This window comes from Copadichromis virginalis, linkage group LG18 (assembly GCF_057382275.1).
Source record: "Copadichromis virginalis isolate Kocher_CV1m ecotype Utaka linkage group LG18, C_Virginalis_male_GT1.1, whole genome shotgun sequence".
NCBI lineage: Eukaryota > Metazoa > Chordata > Actinopteri > Cichliformes > Cichlidae > Copadichromis > Copadichromis virginalis.
This window is the reverse complement of record NC_140635.1, coordinates 35,049,529-35,070,005: the sequence shown is the minus strand read 5'-3', so window position 1 is coordinate 35,070,005 and position 20,477 is coordinate 35,049,529. Positions and strand designations below refer to the sequence as shown.

The window sequence follows — 20,477 nt, the reverse complement described above, 5'->3', positions numbered from 1 at the left end:
ATTGTTTCATTCATAAATTGTTAAAGGACTGGTTACATTATACCTGTCGCAGCTTCCCAGAGTTTTAAGGAAGTGTATTTAATCTGTTTCATTTTATGTTTTTCTCAAAATGTTTTTTCAGTTTCTAACCTAATAAATGAGAGAAAAGCTGCAAATTCTCACACAGGAGTTAAGATAAGATAAGATAAGATAACCTTTATTAGTCCCACACGTGGGAAATTTGTTTTGTCACAGCAGGAAGTGGACAGTGCAAAAGTTATGAGGCAAAAATTAGAATACAATAAGAATAAATACAGTACACAACTGTACAGAATAGAATAAAATAAAATACTATATACAATAAGATAAAAATAGAATACAAATACTATATACAACTGAGTAAAAATACAACGATGACAGAAAGGATTATTGCACTTAGTATTATTGCATATGTATGGATGTGTGTGCTTGATCAGTTAAAGTCTTTATTATGGAGTCTGACAGCAGTGGGGAGGAAAGACCTGCGAAATCTCTCCGTCCCACACCGTGGGTGCCGCAGTCTCCCACTGAAGGAGCTGCTCAGTGCTGTCACAGTCTGCTGCATGGGGTGGGAGATGTTGTCCAACAGGGATGACAGCTTAGCCGCCGTTCTCCTGTCACTCACCACCTCCACTGGGTCCAGAGGGCATCCTAGAACAGAGCTGGCCCTTCGGATCACCCTGTTCAGTCTCTTCCTGTCCCCAGCAGAGATGCTGCCGCCCCAGCAGACCACGCCATAAAAGATAGCAGAAGCCACCACAGAGTCATAGAAGGTCTTCAGGAGTGGGCCCTCCACTTCAAACGACCTGAGTCTCCGCAGCAGGTACAGCCTGCTCTGCCCTTTCCTGTAGAGGGCGTCTGAGTTATGAGTCCAGTCCAGTCTATTGTTCAGATGAACACCAAGGTACCTGTAGCTGTCCACAGCCTCAATGTCCATACCTTGGATGTTCAGTGGTTGCAGTGGAGAATGCTTGTGCCTGCGGAAGTCTACCACCAGTTCCTTGGTTTTACTGGCGTTGATCTGGAGGTAGTTCAGCTGGCACCAGTCCACAAAGTCTTGAGTCAGACCTCTGTACTCCTTGTCGTCCCCATCAGTGATGAGGCCGACTATTGCAGAGTCATCAGAGAACTTCTGCAGGAAGCACTGGGTGGAATTGTGGGAGAAGTCTGCAGTGTAGATGGTGAAGAGGAACGGAGCCAGAACCGTTCCCTGTGGGGCCCCCGTACTGCAGACGACCCTGTCCGACACACAGCCCTGAGTCCTCACATACTGTGGTCGGTCGGTGAGGTAGTCCAGGATCCATGTAGTGAGGTGATGGTCCACTCCAGAGTTCACCAGCTTGTCCTTTAGAACCGAGGGAAGAATGGTGTTGAAGGCACTGGAGAAATCAAAGAACATGATTCTCACAGTGCTTCCAGCGGTCTCCAGGTGAGCGAGGGAACGATGTAGGAGGTGAATGACGGCATCATCCGCTCCAATGCCAGGCTGGTAGGCAAACTGAAGTGGGTCCAGTGATGAGCTTGTTAGGCGCCGAAGCTGAGCCAGGACCAACCGCTCCAGGGTCTTCATCAGGTGGGATGTCAGAGCCACCGGCCTGTAGCTGTTGAGGTCCTTGGGGCGTGAAGTCTTTGGCACTGGTACAACACAGGAGGTTTTCCAGAGCTGTGGGACTCTTCCCAACCTCAGGCTCAGGTTGAAGAGGTGCTCCATCACCCCACACAGTTGGTCCGCGCAGGACCTGACGACCCTCGAGCTGATGCCATCTGGGCCTGCTGCCTTCTTGCCATTAATCCTCCTCAGTTCCCTCCTAACCTGGGTGGTTGAGAGAGACAGGCTGGAGCCTTGTGTTGAGTGTGTATTGGATGCTGTTGTTGGGGGTGGGGAGGAGTGAGCAGGGTGAATAGAGGAGGTGTGAAGTGTCTGAGGTGTCAGAGGTGGAACAGCAGCAGTGGGGGTGGGTGAGTCTGCAGCCGATGTTGTAGACTGCCTCATGGCTGAATCAAATCTGTTGAAGAAATGATTCAGTTCATTTGCCCATCTCACATCCCTCCCAGGCAGAGAGTTCTGCTGTTTGTGGCCCGAGATGGTTCTGAGGCCTCCCAGACTTCACCAACGTTGTTTTGTTGAAGCTGGTTCTCCATCTTCTGCCTGTAGCTCTCCTTCCCATTCCTTATCAGTCCCCTCAACTCTCTCTGCACCCTTTTCAACTCCTCTTTGTGTCTGGATTTGAAGGCCCTCCTCTTCTGCTTGAGGACGGTTTTAATTTCTGGGGTAATCCAAGGTTTGTTGTTGGAGAAACACCGTACAGTCCTGGTAGGTACAGTGTTATCCACACAGAAGTTTATATAGTCAGTAATGCATGTAGTAAGGCTGTCGATGTCCTCACCGTGGTCATCACAAATCACCTCCCACACAGTCGACTCAAAACAATCCTTAAGAGCCTCCTCGCTCTCCTCTGACCATCTCTGTACTGTGCGGGTGGCTGGTGGCTCCCTGCGCACTAAGGGCTCATACACAGGGACAAGGTGCACCAGGTTGTGATCAGATCTGCCCAGGGGAGGGAGAGGTGATGAACTGTATGCCTCTTCTGCATTGGCATACAGTAAGTCCAGTGTTTTATTGACTCTGGTTGGGCAGGTCACATACTGGGTGAAGGTGGGCAGTGTGGAGTCCAGTGAGGCATGATTGAAGTCCCCTGATATTATGAGAAGGGCTCTCGGTGATTGTGTTTGCAGTCTGCTGACCACAGAGTGGAGAGAGTCACAGGCTGCATCCGCGTTGGCCGAGGGGGGGACATACGCGTTAGAAAGGCGTGCCGTTTTGACCTTGATAAAAATAAGTACTACATCAAACCTCTGTCCTTTGGATCTCTCTTTCTCAGGTCTTTGGTCATGGGAAGGCTAACGGTGAGCCCACCTGGGCTCTGCTGCTGACTGTCGGGATCTGCGAGATAGGAATCCTTATTGCCTCTCTGGATCATGTAGCCCCCATCCTCTCCATGTATGTGCTTTTTTCCCTCTTTTTGTCACTGAATTTGTTAATGTCTTTACATTTCATACTAATCACTGGTCTTCTCAGGTTTTTCCTCATGTGCTATCTGTTTGTCAACCTGGCCTGTGCTGTCCAGACTTTGCTCTGCACCCCCAATTGGAGACCTCGCTTTAAGTTCTATCACTGGTAAGAGCATGTCCTAGAAAACTCTCTTATCTCTGAGTGTAACAGTAATGATGACACTGCTTGTTTCCTGTAGGACTCTGTCCTTCTTAGGGATGAGTCTTTGTCTCTCCCTCATGTTCATCTCCTCCTGGATCTACGCTCTGGTCGTCATAGTGATAGCCGGCTGTATCTACAAATACATTGAATACAAAGGGTAAGTTTCAGGTGATGAGATCAATTCAGCGTTTAAACCAGGTGCAGGCAAGAAGGTATGGTCAGAAACAAACTGATACACAACAATCGTTTTAGGGCAGCTGAGCTTTTCAAAAGTAAAGAGAGGCTAAGGTTTGCCAGTCTTCAAAGAACTGTGACAAATTGACAAAATGTGGAACAATTTCAGAAATGCAAACTATCTTATCATACACAGTACATGATATCATTAAAAGATTCAGAGAATCTGGATATCTGTGTGCACAAGACAAGGCCAAAAAGGGTCTGAGTTGGCACTGCATGAAAAACAGACAATATTATGTCACTGAAAAGCAGCGCATGGGCTCAGGAACCGTTCCAGAAAACATTTCTGTCAACACAGTTTGCTGTGCCATCCACAAATGCAGGTTAAAGCTCTTTCTTGCAAAGAATATGACCGATAACCGCCATGTTCACTGGGCCAAATATAAAATCTTCTGTGGCCAGATGAATAAAAATATTAAAATTGAAAAACACGGGCGCTGTACTCGCCGATTTAAAGAGGAGAGGAATGAGCTGGCCTGTTATCAGCACTCTTTTCAAAAGCCTGCATCTCTAATGTTATGCAGATGCATTAGTGTGCAAGGAATTGGCAGCTTACACAACTGGAAGGATGCCATCAGGTGGTGAAAAGGTTTCTACAAGTTTTAGAGCCACATACGCTCCCATCCCAACAACACCTTTTTCTGAAAATCAAAATGAGTTCTTGTTTGTTGAGATGTAGTAAAACAGTTTTAATGGTGGTGCAGGGCAGTGAAGGAGTGGGGAGATGGAATCAGAGGTCTGTCCTTAAATGCAGCACGCTACGCTCTCATCCGGCTAGAGGAGGCACCGCTACACACCAAAAACTGGAGGTGAGTGCAAAAACACTTCTCTCACAATAGAGTATTTTAATTAGAGGCAACAAATAATGATTGGTCTATATTTAATTAGAGGCAACAAATAATGATTGGTCTATATTTAATCACTTAGAAATCACAAACACGTTCTTCTTAAACTCAGAGATTGGCAGAGAAATCTGCTGCTCTACATTTAATCTACTGAATATTCAGATTTGGGCTGTTGAACAAATGTTGAACAATATGACATCACCTTTACCTCGGCACAGTTATTTTTCTGAATCTGATTTCAAATCTTGAACAGTTAAGCTGCAGCCTCATTGTCACTGACAGTCATTACATTTTTTATCATCTTGTCCTCTAAAGAACTACAGTTGTCTGCAGACAGACTGTCATTCATTCAGAAAAATTACTTTGATTGTTTTTCGGTTGTTTGCTGCTAGACGTTTGTATTTTTGGCTCTGTCTTCAGGCCTCAGCTGCTGGTGTTGTGTAAACTGAACTCAGACCTGGAGGTGACACACCCTCGTCTCCTGTCCTTCGCCACGCAGCTCAAAGCGGGGAAGGGGCTGACCATCGTCTGCTCCGTCCTGGAGGGGACATACATGACCCGAGGGGACGAGGCCAAGAAAGGAGAGCAGGTTTCTCAGTTTGTTCAGTCGTTCGCTCTCATCGGCTAGCCATGACTTCACTGTACATGCTAATGTTTGCGTTTAACCTTCTTCCATGTGTCTCTTACTTTTGTAATTACGTTTGTTTTCCTGCTCTATATGTTCGCTCGAATATGAACCAACATGTTGCCGAAGCTGTGAATGAATCAAAATATTGCACACCACTCAGCACCTAAAACTCTTCCTTTCTTTTCCTTGCTTGCTTCCGGCAGAACTTGAAAGCAGCCATGGCTGCGGAGAAGACAAAGGGTTTCTCTCACGTCGTGGTGTCGTCCAGCCTGCGAGATGGTTTCTCCATACTCATTCAGTCAGCTGGACTGGGGGGAATGAAGCACAATGCCGTGCTGATGGCCTGGCCAACAGGCTGGAAACAGGACCGGGACTCCTCCGTAAGGAGAAACTTTATAGGTAAACTCAACAGAAGGGTTTTGTGTGACAACACTGCAATACTGAGAAAATTACAAAAGGCTTTCTGATGAGGCAACATGTCAAAAGGCTTCAAAAGCTGTAATAACTGAGATCAATCATTTGCTAATCCATAACTACTTAAATACTGTGGACAACAATTTACAGAACTGCATTTCTTTTAATGAGCCCTTCACTTCACTAAGAGGACAAAACCCGTCCTTAATGGCGTGCTAACGTTACAACATTCTTATTGTAAAGAAATAGAAAAGATGTCATTACAAAAATATTAATGCCAAAAATATCAGCATTTGACATTTACTGTATTGTTTTTTTACATTTCTTCTATTATGACCACATAGACATGTAATCACACATTACCGAGTAGATTACAGATGTTTTTAGTCCAGATGTCCTGCAGATGCAGATGACAAATTAAGCGATAGTCACAAGTATTGTTGCGCGCCAGGATTTTATGGTTTTACAGATTTACGGTGGCCCTGAGAGTTCAAATGGACTGCAGTTTAAGAAAAACCCCAACAAATAGAAAAATGCTGCAAAAGTACTTCACATGTTTGGGTGTGTGTCACTTCCACAGCTGCTTCGTCACAGTAATGTTCCCAAAAACACTTCTGTGTGTTGTGAGATTTTGGTTTTTCTACTTCCTTTGTGTTTTATTTCTCTTCTTTTTCTTCCATGTTTTATGTGCCTTTGCTGCATTTTTCTGTTTGCTGGTGTTTTCATAATTTCCAGTGTTTAGGGCCGCCATATTTACGCACAAGGTTAGAGATTTTGGACGGGGCTCAGGAACATCTTTTTTCTCTCCCTGCAGAAACCGTTAGAGAGACGACTTCGGCACATCAGGCTCTGCTCGTAGCCAAGAACATCGACCATTTCCCTGCTAACCAGGAGCGTCTGAAGGAGGGCACCGTTGATGTGTGGTGGATCGTACATGATGGTGGACTGCTCATGCTTCTGCCTTTCTTACTTAGTCAGCACAAGGTGTGTCTTTGTTTGTGTTGCCTAAATTATCTTTTTACTTTAAGATTCTTTAGTTGAATTTAAATATGAACCGTTCAAGAAAAAACAAGGACTCCAAAGTAAGATAAAAATCAATAATTATATAAATTGCCACAGTAAGCAGGATGAATAGAGTGCATTTATATACACCGTTAAAATTTGTCTCAATGTTCTCACCGTTAGCATTGTGGCTGCTGTCTTCCAGCCAGAAGTTTCCTTTTGAAATGAGTGTATGCTAACTTACTGGCTAATACTAGCAAGCTTCGTTATCAAGCTGCTTCCATATCTGCTAATTAATGCTAAGCAACATACAAATGCAAAAAGTGCCCTCACTAGACTTTTGTACATCCTTCATCACACAGCAGCGATACCAAGTGTTCTGAACATCACAAATAAAGTCTTGAGTTCAGTTCTTGAGGAAGCTGAACCTGTCAATCAAAACGGCCACACCCCTGACTTTAAGCCATAGGAATGCCCAAAAGGGGGAAATCTTACAAACACATCACCACAGGCATGTTGTTGTGAATGTGTTTTGTTATTTATGGAGACCAAAACCATGTTGGTACCAGGCTGTAAACATGTAAGTTACAAGGCTAAAGTTTGCACTTTAACATGAGAGTTAAAAAGATCATGATCAAGTCGCTTTTGGAATCAGCCTCAAGTGGTCATGTGGGGAACTGCGCCTCGAAGGTGGCTGCATTTCTCAGTCCCGTAGGTTCTGACTTGACAATTACCATATGGGACTACATTTAATCAACTTCAACCAAAATTAAAATTACTCTTCTTTTAACCTTTAAACATTTTCCCCAAAGATTTGTAGTAAATAGCCGTTGACCTGTTTGCAAATCAAGATCTTTTGCTAACAGCTTCTAATGCGGGGGGTGGGCAATCCTAGGCCTCGAGGGCCGGTGTCCTGAAGGTTTTAGATCTCACCTTGGGTCAACACACCTGAATCACATGATTAGTTCGTTACCAGGCCTCTGGAGAACTTCAGAACATGTTGAGGAGCTAATTTATCCATTTAAATCAGCTGTGTTGGTTCAAGGACACATCTAAAACCTGCAGGGACACCGGCCCTCGGGGCCTGGAGTTGCCCACCCCTGTTCTAATGTCACACAGTTTAATATTGATGCAGAGCCTGCCGGCCTTCAGTCATAATAAAATAATAAAAGCAGGTCTTTAATCTTTCGTGCTGCACTCAGGTGGCCTATTAATTGAGCTGGATAAAAGATGGGCGTGTTGCTCTGGGTGGTTGGTTATAATAACTTTTTCTGTTTAGGTATGGAGGAAGTGCAAAATGCGAATCTTCACTGTGGCACAGATGGATGACAACTCCATTCAGATGAAGAAAGATCTCCAGATGTTTCTCTACCAACTGCGTCTAAATGCAGTGGTGGAGGTAGTGGAGATGGTGAGACTGTCTACACTTTTAATTCACTTTTAAATCTGCATTAGATTACTTAATATGATAATAGTTCCATACCTACTCATACTGAATTTGCAGATGCTCTCTCTCCCTGTAGCATGACAGTGATATCTCAGCTTTCACCTATGAGAAGACGCTGGTGATGGAGCAGAGATCTCAAATGCTCAAACAGATGCAGCTGTCCCGCACAGAGAGGGAGAGAGAGGTAAAGGGACACATACTGGACATCCTTAACGTTTTTCAAATGATTGTAAAGCGATGTATAAGCTGGTTATTTTGGCATATTTTAATGTTTTCCTGCAAGACTTTTATGATGGTCATATGATGGATTTGTTAAAACAAACATATCAACAATAATTAATATTTTTATAATGACAGGATTTAGGAAAAACTGCTTAAATATTAAGGTGTTGCAAAAGTCTTCACGGTCTGTTCTGCTGTTCTTGACCTTTGACCTTTTCCCCCTAATCACTGCGTTGTGAATGGACAATGGGCTCAGATTCAGAGCATCACGGATGTATCGCGTGCCTCCATAAAGAGGAAGAAGTGTTCGAGTGCCGACGCCCCGCCCCTCTACTCTCAGTGCATTCCAGAGGATGAGGTAGCCATGGCAACTAGACCAAACAAACAACCCTGGAGCCGTCGCTCTATCCCATTCATCATCTTTACCATCCTAATCTATTCATAACCGCCGGAATGCTTTAGACAGTGCTCTGAATTAACTCATTTGTTAAGTGTATGCATGAGCTTGTTTCGGCTGTTCACCCTCCAGGATGTTGCTAACAGAGTGTCAGAAACCAAAAACAGCCGCTAGGGGGACACAAAGTCCTCCCTGAGCGGCAGGCACCAAAATATCAGTCATGACTATTTCCTCCCAAATCTTCATCTTTTGATTTGTGCCCATCTTCAGATTTTAAGATGTGGAACTCTCAATGAGCGGTCAGTTGCCTTATACATGTGCAGGTCTGACACAAAGAATAATGTCACTAGTTTTGCATCATGCACCATCATTTTTTCCCCCTATCATGCATGCATTTTTGCACTGGAGAGCTGGAACGACACATTTTACCTATAGGTAAGAGAGCATGTCCAGGGTTCTGCATGAAGCTTATTTGTTTTAACATCGGTCCTGTTTCTTGTCTCTTGCCAAGCGCTTGTACATAGGAGCAGTGATTGTTGAGGTTTTCTCTTTTTCTCTCTTATTGTAATTTTACCGTACAATATAAAGCACCTCGGGCCAGCTATTTTTGTAATTTAGTGCTTTATAGATACAATTTACTACTACAATATAGATTTGTTCAGCACCTTTCAAGAAACTCAACGACACTTTATTAAAACAATAATAAAAAATCTAGAAATTAAAGAAGAGGTGAGTTTTGAGGAACGGATGGGAGTTTTAAAGAAGATATGGAGGTTGGTGCGAGGGACAGAAAAGAGCCCCATGGCTGAGGATCACATCATCCAAGGCTGCATGTATGGGTGGCCAGACAGGTACTGAGGGCCCAGGTCATTAACAGGATTTATAAATGAGCAGAAGCAACTTGTAAATGATGCGTGACGTGACCAGGAGCCAGTTGAGCTTTATGTGGAGTGATATGTTGGGGATCCCAAATGGGACTCCATTGCAGCCAGATAGCGCCAAAGAGTCAGTGAGCGATGACCAAAGTCAAGAGATGTTCATTAGACGAAGAAAAGCTGCTTTGGTGACAGATTTATAATAACCCTGGAATAAAAGTTTAGAACATTATAACATTATAAAGTGCCACAACTGTTGTTGTGATTACGTGCTATATAAAATTGAAATTAAATTGAGTCCAGGGGTTGCTGAGATGGGGGGATCACCCATGTCGATGAAGAGCTCCATTCTTCTGGAGCAGGGTCTTGATGGCCACAAGCAAAAGCACAGTGCTATTGCTTTTGATCTAGGTAGTTAAAATCCATGTTGTAATTTCATGCAGACGTTTGGTCAAGGAGCTTTGATTGTGGAGAGTTTAGCACTGACAGCTGTGTGTTGTCAGCATAAGAATGGAAACAGAAACCATGGCACCACTGCCCATGAGGGAGCATGTAGATGGTGAAGAGAAGGGGTCCAAGCACAGAGCCTTGAGGCACCCCATGGTTAACTGGAATAGAGGTGGAGCAAGAGTCTCCTAAGGTGACAAGCTGTGTTCAGTTGGAAAAGTAGGACTGAAACTGTGAGAGTTCAGTACCAGTGAGGCCAAGAAAGCCAGCCAGAGGTGAGAGAGAAGAATGGTGTGAGAATCAGTGCCAAAGGCTGCAGAAAGGTCCACAGGGTCAGAGTCTGCCCTGTTGGTGATGGGAATCATTGAGGCAGTTTGGAAGCGCGTGCCTAGTCCAAAGGTGTCTGCATGGGGTCCCAGATGCAGGTGGAGACTTGAGTCAAAGAGAACCACTTTTAAAAATGTAAAAACAAGTCCTGCAAAAGAATATGCAGAAGGTTTTGCACATATGAATTTGCAGGTTTTTAATAATTTAGTCATATATAGAAGTGTTACCATCACATGAGGGAAGCTGAGGCTTTTCTTCATTCATGTGATTCTTTGAGTCTGCATGTACTTTATGCTCTTAAACATATCGCTTGACTGCTGTCATGTCAGACATTTCTTCTCATCATTTTTTCTTTCCATATTAGAATGTCTCCATTTCCTGAAAAGCTGTGGTATTCAGTATCAGCTCTCCTAATGAAAGATTAAGGGTGAAGATCACGGAACTAATAAGACTTTATATCATGTCACCGTCTGTTCAGGCTCAGCTGATTCACGACCGGAACACAGCATCTCATTCTGCAGCGAATGACAAGGCTGCTGGCGCCACTTCTGATCGTGTCCACATGACCTGGACCAAAGACAAACTGCAGAATGAGAGGAACAAACACAAAGAAAACATGGCAGTGAAAGACATGTTCAACATGAAACCGTAAGTAGAGCTAAGTATGCTGCCTCACACTTTTGACACATACATAAACAGAATTTAGAATATATATTGCAAGAAAGTGGCATTGCAAATTTACTCAAAATGTTGCAGGAGGGATTCCTGGAGTGACAGCGTGATGATTTAAATACAATCTCTGAATATTTAGAGGCTATATTTTGCTATTAATGTTGGATGTGTGTCCCCCATCCTCTATCCCCCATCCTCTATCCTCTAGTGAGTGGGAGAATCTGTAAGTAACTTTCACTTCTTGGCTGCATGTGCTTGAACTTTTTCACGTGTGAAATAATCTCTGTTGGCATGCTGGTAGAAAAGCGATTAACTAGTTCATGCATGCATACGTGATGAGACAAAAAGCTCGTGCTTTTATCACAAGGAAACTGCATCCATCTGCATTTGCATCCTTCATTGTCATCCCCAATCTTTTATACTGCACTTGAGTGGACAGATGAATGATAGTATAGCATACTTTAGAAGATGATTGACTGTGTTGCATGATTTTTTGTTAAATTAAAGACCTTGTTAATGTCTCTGGTTAAACATAGCAACCACTCTAATGTGCGGAGGATGCACACAGCGGTGAAACTGAACGAGGTGGTGGTGAAGAAATCCTGTAACTCGGAGCTCGTCTTGCTGAACATGCCGGGCCCACCAAAGAACAAGAAAGGGGATGACAACTGTATCCTTTTTCAAAGTACCAGCAGTATTAAGCCCTTAACTGGATTTTTCTTTCAGTCTGTGAGTTGTTCAGTCATTTAGTCAACCACAGTAGATAAACTGTTTGATATTTAGACACCCACTTTCTTGCTATTAATATGAGATTAGTCATAGCACTTAGAGCAGAGCGATATGACCAAAAATATTTATCAAGCTATACATTTGAAAATTTGCGATAATGATATAACTGACGATATAATTGACACTAGACAAAATACTTTACAACTCCACAACTTTATTAGTGCAAAAATAAGCAGCTGTTTTTTATGTGCATTAAAGTTATATAAAAACGTAACAGTGCAAATTCCTTGCTGATAGTTTAACCAAAAGGCATTTCCAGTGGAAACTGGCCAACATATCCTCAGCATAACCATGTATAATATCCACAAAACTTAAAAAGAGGTTATCCGGTTGTTAAGTCTGACGTCACTAGCCGTGTCTGGACCTAAACTCCGCTGCAGGTCCATATATCAAACGATCACTATGGCATTACTGAGAGTTGAAAAACTGTCTAAAGTCTTTCATCTTTAATAAAATGATCAGCGTTCTGGTCTACCAGGTGTAACAATTGAGTTTAACATCCAGGCATCCATGAAAACGGAATTTATGACATTTAACGGAGTTAGAAGTTAGCAGGAAGTTAGCTCGCTAGCTTATATCTAAATACAATATAGCATGTCCTGACTGCGGGGTTTTGGAAACAAATTAAAACGTACAGCTCTGTTATCACTTCCAGCATAAATGAAGACAGAAAACTAAACAGCAGTGACGTTTGTAGGGTTACTGAAGTTGGGCTAGCTGGTATATAATGATGTGCTACGTGACCGCTAGCGACACAGCTATGTTAGCGTAATATAAACAAGCTAACTTTTTTCCACTCGATAAAAGTTAACGTGAGTGTTCTCGGTGGTCAGGAACAAATGTAATCGCATGGCAGGATGCTGTAAAAGGACCAAACTTCAGCCAGGAGAACAACTGAGATAATCCATCCACAATACGAGGTTAGTCATTCATATACTGCTGCATGGGCTGGGCTGTAGTTACATCCTAAGGTTTTAAAAACTGAGCTTAAATAAATGATTAGCGGTAATAAAAGCCGAGGGAGGTCAACAGGGATCACTGACTGTTTTAGGAGCTTTTTGAGATTAAATAGAAGAAAATACAAAACATTAAACATGTTAACAACACAAAAGCCATATTAAACGCAGACTACTTTAGACCCGGAAGTAGGATTCGTCACGTCATCACTTAACGACCAGACACACACACACAATACGGTAATATTATGTTGAAGCACAGTACGTATCACTCCGCGAGACTCCTGCCTGCAAAAGCGGTAATGCTCCGACAATCCATCAAGCGGTGCGGGTTCGTAGCTTAGCAAAATCGTCCTAAAACATTTGACAGATTTTCGAGCGCCACATAAAATCGTTTCGAGGTCAGTAAACACAACCAGAGTTCATACATAAGGCACACGGGATTATAAGGTGCTCTGTCGATTTTCAGAAAAATCAAAGGATTGATTTTAAGTGTGCCGTATTTTCCAAAAAACACGGTAGTAACGATGACCCGCTAGCATGCGCTACCAAAAATAGTGCTTTGTTGTGTATCTGACGGTCGAAAGCTAAACCAGTTCCACACCACTGAAGCTGCAGCATTTTTACCAACCACTTCTGGTTCATCCGCTTCATTCAACGATCCGCTTTCGCCCTTCTCATTCTCCGTCGCCGCCGGCATGCTTTTTCCGCCATATGCGTATGAAAACATAGGCACACGCGTTTTACCCAAATTCTATCGCGATATTTCAATTTCTTGTCGTTGCCCAACATTATACCGGTATTACCGTGAACGGTATGATATGGCCCAGCCCTAATAGCACTGTCATGTTTGTATGCTAGAGTCAGCTAGCTTAACTAAGCATGGATAGATAGTCAACAATCGTGTCTTCTTCCAAAGGTTAAAAAAATCCTCCTAGAAGCATTTTAAAGCATATTGACTCAGTTAATGTCATTAATTAAACCACACTAAAACTGAACATAAAAACTAAGATGCTGTTGTGAAAACGTTTTAATAGGACTCTAAGCAGTCTTATAAAAAACAAAGTAAATCCTTAATGTTTCCATATCTTCGTAACTCCAGGTTGAATTTTGGGTTATTTTTTACATTTTGGACCAATGTTAATTCTTTGCCCCAGTTCTAAGCTAAGTTAAGCTAAGCTATCCAACTATAACAGCAGTTCTATCCAGTCTTTAAGTGACGACGTATGAACCCGGCTTCCGGGTCCAGACTACTTTGCGTTTATTAAGGCTGTTGTGTTTTTAACATGTTTTAATGCTTTGTATCTTGTTTTATTTAATCTGAACAAGCCCCTAAAAGAAATGCAATTGCATTTGTGGAGCATTCATGTTAATTTTTGTTAAGTGGAAAAACATTAGCGTTCATCCTCCAGCTTCACTGTGATAATGTGTTTAGATTATGCTAATGTAGCACATTATAAAACAGCTAGCCCAACTTCAGTAACCCTACAAACATTACTGCTGTTTAGTTTTTCTGTCTTCATTTATGTTGGAAGTGACAGCAGAGCTGTACGTTTAATTTTTTCAGAAATCTCTCATTCAGAACATGCTATATCATGTTTGGGTGGAAACTAGCGAGCTAACTTCCTGCTAACTTCTAACTCCATTAAATTTAATAAATTCTGTTTTCATGGATGCCTGGATGTTAAAATTAATTACTACACCTGGTAAAGCAGCAACGCTGATCATTTTATTAAAGATGAAAGAATTTAGACAGTTTTTAGCTCTCAGTGATGCTGCACTGTTCGTTTGACTTTGGGACCTGAAGTGGAGTTTGGACCTGGAAACTGCTAATGACATCAGACCTAAAAACCCGATACTTAGAATAAAGATATTGAAGTGGCATTTACTGATTCATCCTGGTAAGAAAATAATAAAGCATATTGAGTCTAATAGTAGTGCATAACCCCCTTAACCAGAATGTGTGTCTCAGATATGGAGTTCCTGGAAGTTTTAATGGAAGGTCTAGACCGTGTACTGTTGGTTCGGGGAGGAGGTCGGGAGGTCATTACTATCTACTCCTAGCGCAAAGAGGTTCCTATTTTTTTGGACGTGTACTTTAAACGAACCATGTTTGGACACAAAGGCTTTAAGGTGGGACAGTGACAACAGACTTTGTTTTTTAAGAAGTCCAGTATTTCCAACCTCCTTAGATTACAATAACCTGGATGACTGATGAAGAGAAGAGTGCCACATTTGGACAACAAGGGACTCTGCATACAGCACAGCCTCAGCTTAGTGCAGAGTCTGGAAGTGAAGAGGATTGACTACAGACAGACCACTAGGGGCTCCAGATGAAAAAACATGAACTGCAGCTTGTTTTTGTTGCCTTTAGTGCAATCGTTGGTTTCACTGAGACATGCAGATATAGTGGAAACTGTCCTTTTACAGAGTACCCTAAAGATCACAGCAATGGCTTTTATAGGAATACTTTTGCGTTTGGCAATAACATTCAATGATATTTCCTTTGTGATCTTTATTATTTATTTCCGTGCCAGTTGTGACACTTCATTGTAACAAATGTTTTACTTTGGGATGATTAAATGAGTTGAACATGTTTTTTAGCCAATATTGTGAAAGAATATCAAATGTGGAATAATGTGTTGATGACCATGAACAAACGTATGCTGCTCGTAACACACTAGGCCATTACTGTTTTTGTTGCCACAGATGGGAATGTGCCAAGCATAATGAAGATGTAATAGAGTGAAAATGATACAGATGATTTGCTGGTTTCAACGTTTCAGGACATTTTAATTATTGATGAGTTTGACTGAGTTTTTGTATGTTGTCATAATGTTAGTCTGTGAGCTCTTTCCTTAGACGCCACTACAGCTAGTGGCAAAGGATGCAATATGGAGTCTCTATAGTAGTGTTGTTGTTGTTGTTTTCATCATAGGTTAGTACTGATTCATCTCTTTTTAGGATGTTATTTAGCAAAAAACAAATATAACTTAAAGTCTGTATAATAATGAAGTTGTCATGTCTGATTATTTATGGCAATATGTTCTGTGCTAATTTTCTTTGGTAAAGGTAATAAGCATTAAGGTACCAGTACACTATAAAGGGGGGAAAAACAAGGCACAACAATGGATATGGACCTGGACAAAATGATGTGTGACAGCAAAACAACAATAATTAATTTGTGTCTACAGTAAATGTCAAATAGCCTGTGCACCTCTGTGGTGAAAGGAACCGATTGAGATGGTTGGTTTCTTGATGCCTCCAAAGCTGAGGTGTTTTGTACATATCCTACTGACAGGAAACCCCAAACCTAAGACAGACTGGAGGGATTATGCCGCTCGGCTGGCCCTGGAATGCCTCGGTAGGGACCTGGGGACAGCGGCTAGCGAGAGGGAGGAGGGAAGACTTGAAATCTCTGCTTAGACTGCTTGTGACCCTCAAAATGAGCTTATCCTCAATGTGAAGTGTTTGTAAAGACTTGGAAGGAACCTCCCATAACAATCACATAAAACATATCTATAAACACACAGAGACAAAGGGCAGGAAGCAGGAAGACGGTATGTAAAGGAAACGAAACTAAAGTAGTAGTCAGCCAGATATAGACCATTGTGATGTCTCTGATGACATTCTACTCCTCTCAATTTCTGCCTTTTGTTACAAAACACTTGAAATGCGTGCCAACAGTAAATATTTTATCCTCTTCAAAGTTTTATATTATTGTATCAAACTGAGTGGTGGTCTTTAGTCCAAATCTTTATAAACATATGTAAAGGGAAAGTGCTAAAAAAAAAAAAAAATGTCTATGATATACTCAACACTACAAACAGAAAGGAAATTGTCTACCACGTATATTGAATTTAGATGGAAGAAAGAGGCCAGAATAGAGCTGAAGAAGAAGATTGGTCTAATATATGTAAACCTATAGCCACTACTTCCAGCTCCGAACTATGGAGAGAATTCACTTGGAAGAACACTATGAGGTTTTTTATTACACCTAAGATTAAAGAACACCAAAGCAAAAATGTTGACCAAGGGAAATATTGGAGGAGATGTGGATAGACTTCAGCAGGCCACTTCCATATCTTTTGGGAATGTCCTAAAATCTCTCCCTACTGGTCAGCTGTGATTGCACACACTAAACAGATAATTGGGTCCCAGCTTGAAGGGAGTTTCTGTGTTTTTTATTTAGGCAATATACCAAACAGACTAAAGAAACAGGATAGATACCGGCTACAGATACTGGCTGCCAGCAAGAAAGCTATTACACGCAAATGGCTGAATGAGGAAGCACCAAATGTTTCGGACTGGACAGAAATAATACATGAAATTCACACTATGGAACGACTAACCTTCTCTTTGAGACTATTTTCAGAAAAATATGAACAATATTGGGAGAAATGGAAATGCTTTCACAGAGAAATGACTGTAGACTCCTGTGTTATTTCTTTATAACATTTGTATTAATAAGATATTCTTTTTGTGTATATATAACTCTGAATTGGCAACCAAATATCAAAATTTTCTCCCCGATGATATAACTATTTTTTCTAATATATTTTCTTATTTACGTCGACCCTGTCTGTGTTACTTCATGTTTAAATGAAGAAAAAAAAACCAATAAATATATAGTTTAAAAAAAACTGAGTGGTGACCAAGGTGATATTCTCTGGCCAGATGTATTGAGTTCTTGTCTGACCCAGAGGAGAGTAGTACTGAGAGTCTCTTACGTAAGCCTCTCAGGCTCAGTTTCCAAAAATTAATTTAGTTCTAAAATCATCAGTGGCTCACAAAACAACAGAGCCCATCTTGGAGCTGCTGTAAGAAGGCTGTTGGGAAACTTGGCCCTGGATAAATGGCTTCCTGTTTTTCCCAGAGAGTGGTTAGCTGGGTCAGCACGCACAGAGCAACAATAACGACCTGCCCAGTCTGATGCTCTGATCACCATCTGAATTACAACTCTGTTACGCAGTCTGCTGTCCATAACCCTTGCTCCTTTTAAAGTGCAGGCTGTCCCTTCAGAACCGTTAACCTAATTTGACACTTTATTGTTGCCCCAATGAGAGTCTTGTCTGCTGGCCACAATCCACATAAAACCACGATGACCTCAAGTGTCAGTGTGTGAAACAATCCCCAAAGCTCATGAAATACTAAAATGGGTAAACGATGGGTTCACAGAGGATTCTATTTTTGCAAATCTTGGACTTTCAGCATCTCGTTTTTTCGTTAAGATTACATGGACTGCAGTCTACAGTAATGAACCCACATATGAGACATATAATAAATGAAAAATTAGACTTCGTTCCATCATTTTCTTCTGTTTATCCATATCAGGACTGCTGTTGGGCTAGAGTCTATTCCAACTGTGACTGAATGAGAGGTAGAGTATACCCCAGGCAGCTGCAAGGTACCTGAAAAGAGACTTAAGCTGGTGATAAAAAATAGTCTTTGGTTATCACCCTGCTGGTTTTCTGGAACTGAGGGAATCAATATAAAAGGAAAAGCTGCTGAGTCATCAGCTAATGCTACTGCTAGCTAGCATGAGTAACAAGGTGCATTCATATTTCACTGATATTACGTCAAATACTGATTTTGGCACTTAATAATAGTGTCTGTTTGTGTAAAATGAGATGAAATGCCACCTATCTGTTGCTCAGCATAGTCATTGTTTATTAAGCTTTTGTACAAGTTGAGTGAACATTGAAAATTGACCCCCTCCTACAGCTGTCTCACTGCACTTCTAAGCATCGTTTTCTGCCTCAGCGAGCTATTGTTTTCAGGAGAAAAAAGTTCTTAAAACACATGATATACTTCCTGCCCAGTGCCATCCGATAGGAAAGGCTAGCAAATAGCTAGAAGACATAACAGACCTTTTCGCCGATATTAAACTTGACATTTCTCTCAGATACTTGTGGAAAGCAATCGAAAGCCCATATGGATTTACATTCAAGTGACAGAGCCCTCTGTGTGCCATTCAAACTCTGAGAAAAAGAATGAAAACGTGTGTTGTGATTGTACAGCAGAGTGACACCTTCTGAGAGTGGAAAAATTAGTTTAAAAAATGCACATCTGATACAAGAAATGTATGACCTTTACTACATGCTAATTTGTACAACCTGGACCCACCCAACCATCTCAAATGAATAATTTAACCCAAACATTACCGGCCTTTATTAAACTTGAAAGGCAGTAAGAACAGATTTCTCCTACCTAGGAGTCTAGATAGATATATAGATAGACAGAAAGAGTATAAATAGCACAAGTGTCTTAGGAAGGGCATTTTCTCAGTATAAGGTGATGCAGTGAGCAAGAATGTAACTTTTCTTGTTCTCACAGACATTATCCTTCCAGAATCTGGTGATGCCGGGGTGTTAACATCATGACATGATTATTCCACAGATTCCCTTTGACCTTGTTGACCTGTTATCCTTTCATTCTGCTAGCTTGAGAAAGAATGTCTAAGAGGAGATTAAAACGGTCAAGCTCTGCTATTTTAAACTACTGCACTTGATCGAATATTGATTTGTTCTTTTTTAATATATCAATTCTGTGGTTAAATCCTCTGTCTTCTTTATTTAAACATTAAACATGTTCTTTGTTTTCTAATTTCTTAGAAATTAGGCTTTGTCTCATTTAGCCTAAGGCTGCACACGTTAATCTCATAATTGGTACCTTTTTAGAGGTGCAAACATCTGCTCATTGTTAAGCAGAATCCTGTTCTTTTTTCATTTTAATTAAACTATTTGATTGGATGATGAAGCCTCTCCATGAACCATGGAGAGGCTAGTGTACACACATTATTAGTATCGTCATTTTCCTCTGAGGTGGCACCAAAACTTCCCGTATCACAGAAAAGCCTTGGTTGTTATATTGTAGGTGTTTATTGAATTACCATCAACTATATCTGACACACAGGTCAGTACAAAGTTACTTTATAGGAGAAAGGCAGTAAAGTGATCTCTCAGGGTGAGTGTGTACAGAATGAAACAGGGGATGGGGGAAGTGAGGATCACTGGGTGACCAACAACAAATCTTTGACCCAGGACAAGCAGGAAGCTCCGGCCATGTTCTTTGACTTCGTCATTGTGTCACTCTTTCATTAGGAAGCATTACAGGATTTCTTTCACTTCAATGATACAAATATATCCCTGCAGGTACAATGAATGAAAGCACTCTAAACAGTATTGTACATAGAAAGTCGATTCACTGGTAGATGCGTTTAACTTTAAATAACAGCCCATCACGTTATTATCAATCAAAGGAAATTGTCTCAACCAGCAGGTTAACAAAGAAGGTCTAAAGAGTACGTTTTTTTCCTTCAAGCGAGTCAAATTTCCCAACTGTGTGGGTCCTAAGAGTCAGAGACAGAACTGAGGGAGTCTTTGTGCTGAGAGAGAGAGAGGGAGAGAGGGAGGGAGAGAGAGCAGCACTGTGACTTCAGGTCTGCACAGTCAGGCAGAGGGACCACAAAGTTTGCCTCACACATGTACTTGGAGTTTACTTCCAAAGCTGGATTTGCGTATTTACTGAAATGTCTCAGCGGTAAGAAGCTGTTATTTATATCTTACCTCAACATTTTCTGCATTTTTATTATTATTATTATTATTATTGAAATTATAAAAGCATTTCTCAGAGCAGACCTGTTCATTTCTTCTATACACTGCTAGATTTCTGCTATTACATTTCAGCCGGAATTTTAAATCGATGTCATGAACTTTTTTGCAGTGTGTTTTAACTTTCTTTTTTTTTTTAAGTCTATGCAGAATTTCTCCAAATGCAACTTTCATTATGTGTCTGATGTGTCTTCTTAGATGGTGTCTTACCATGCTGCTGTGCTGGCTGGCAGCGGCTCTGCAGGTTACAGAAGGTAAGGTTCACGCAGCTGCAGCTCAGCATGGCCTGTATAAAGAAAGTAACAGCTGGGACGGGTCTGCGATTGCAAAAAGAAAATGGGACAGTGACCCAGAGATGCTTGATCTAAGGAGGG

At 41.6% G+C, this 20,477-nt stretch overlaps 2 protein-coding genes across 6 annotated transcripts in view; both read left to right on the top strand.

Annotated features, from left to right (window-relative positions):
• Positions 1 to 15,501, top strand: part of LOC146688387 (solute carrier family 12 member 7-like) — a 43,485-nt gene extending 27,984 nt beyond the window's left edge. For 2 of the 5 annotated variants that reach the window (XM_085440395.1, XM_085440394.1), the window contains exons 15-28: positions 2,901 to 3,019; positions 3,098 to 3,196; positions 3,270 to 3,389; positions 4,174 to 4,278; positions 4,735 to 4,903; positions 5,146 to 5,341; positions 6,171 to 6,340; positions 7,638 to 7,769; positions 7,882 to 7,989; positions 8,284 to 8,385; positions 10,552 to 10,721; positions 10,954 to 10,968; positions 11,282 to 11,415; positions 14,463 to 15,501. In XM_085440395.1, the coding sequence (XP_085296521.1) occupies positions 2,901 to 3,019; positions 3,098 to 3,196; positions 3,270 to 3,389; positions 4,174 to 4,278; positions 4,735 to 4,903; positions 5,146 to 5,341; positions 6,171 to 6,340; positions 7,638 to 7,769; positions 7,882 to 7,989; positions 8,284 to 8,385; positions 10,552 to 10,721; positions 10,954 to 10,968; positions 11,282 to 11,415; positions 14,463 to 14,554 (1,731 nt within the window). In that variant the 3' untranslated portion in view covers positions 14,555 to 15,501. The remainder of the gene's footprint in view (positions 1 to 2,900; positions 3,020 to 3,097; positions 3,197 to 3,269; positions 3,390 to 4,173; positions 4,279 to 4,734; positions 4,904 to 5,145; positions 5,342 to 6,170; positions 6,341 to 7,637; positions 7,770 to 7,881; positions 7,990 to 8,283; positions 8,386 to 10,551; positions 10,722 to 10,953; positions 10,969 to 11,281; positions 11,416 to 14,462) is intronic. The other 3 variants (XM_085440397.1, XM_085440396.1, XM_085440398.1) reach the window with 3 other exon arrangements.
• A 4,455-nt stretch (positions 15,502 to 19,956) lies between these two features.
• Positions 19,957 to 20,477, top strand: part of col15a1b (collagen, type XV, alpha 1b) — a 55,534-nt gene continuing 55,013 nt past the window's right edge. Inside the window, exons 1-2 of the mRNA XM_085438701.1 lie at positions 19,957 to 20,032; positions 20,302 to 20,357. Coding sequence (XP_085294827.1) covers positions 20,022 to 20,032; positions 20,302 to 20,357 — 67 coding nt within the window. The 5' untranslated portion in view covers positions 19,957 to 20,021. The remainder of the gene's footprint in view (positions 20,033 to 20,301; positions 20,358 to 20,477) is intronic.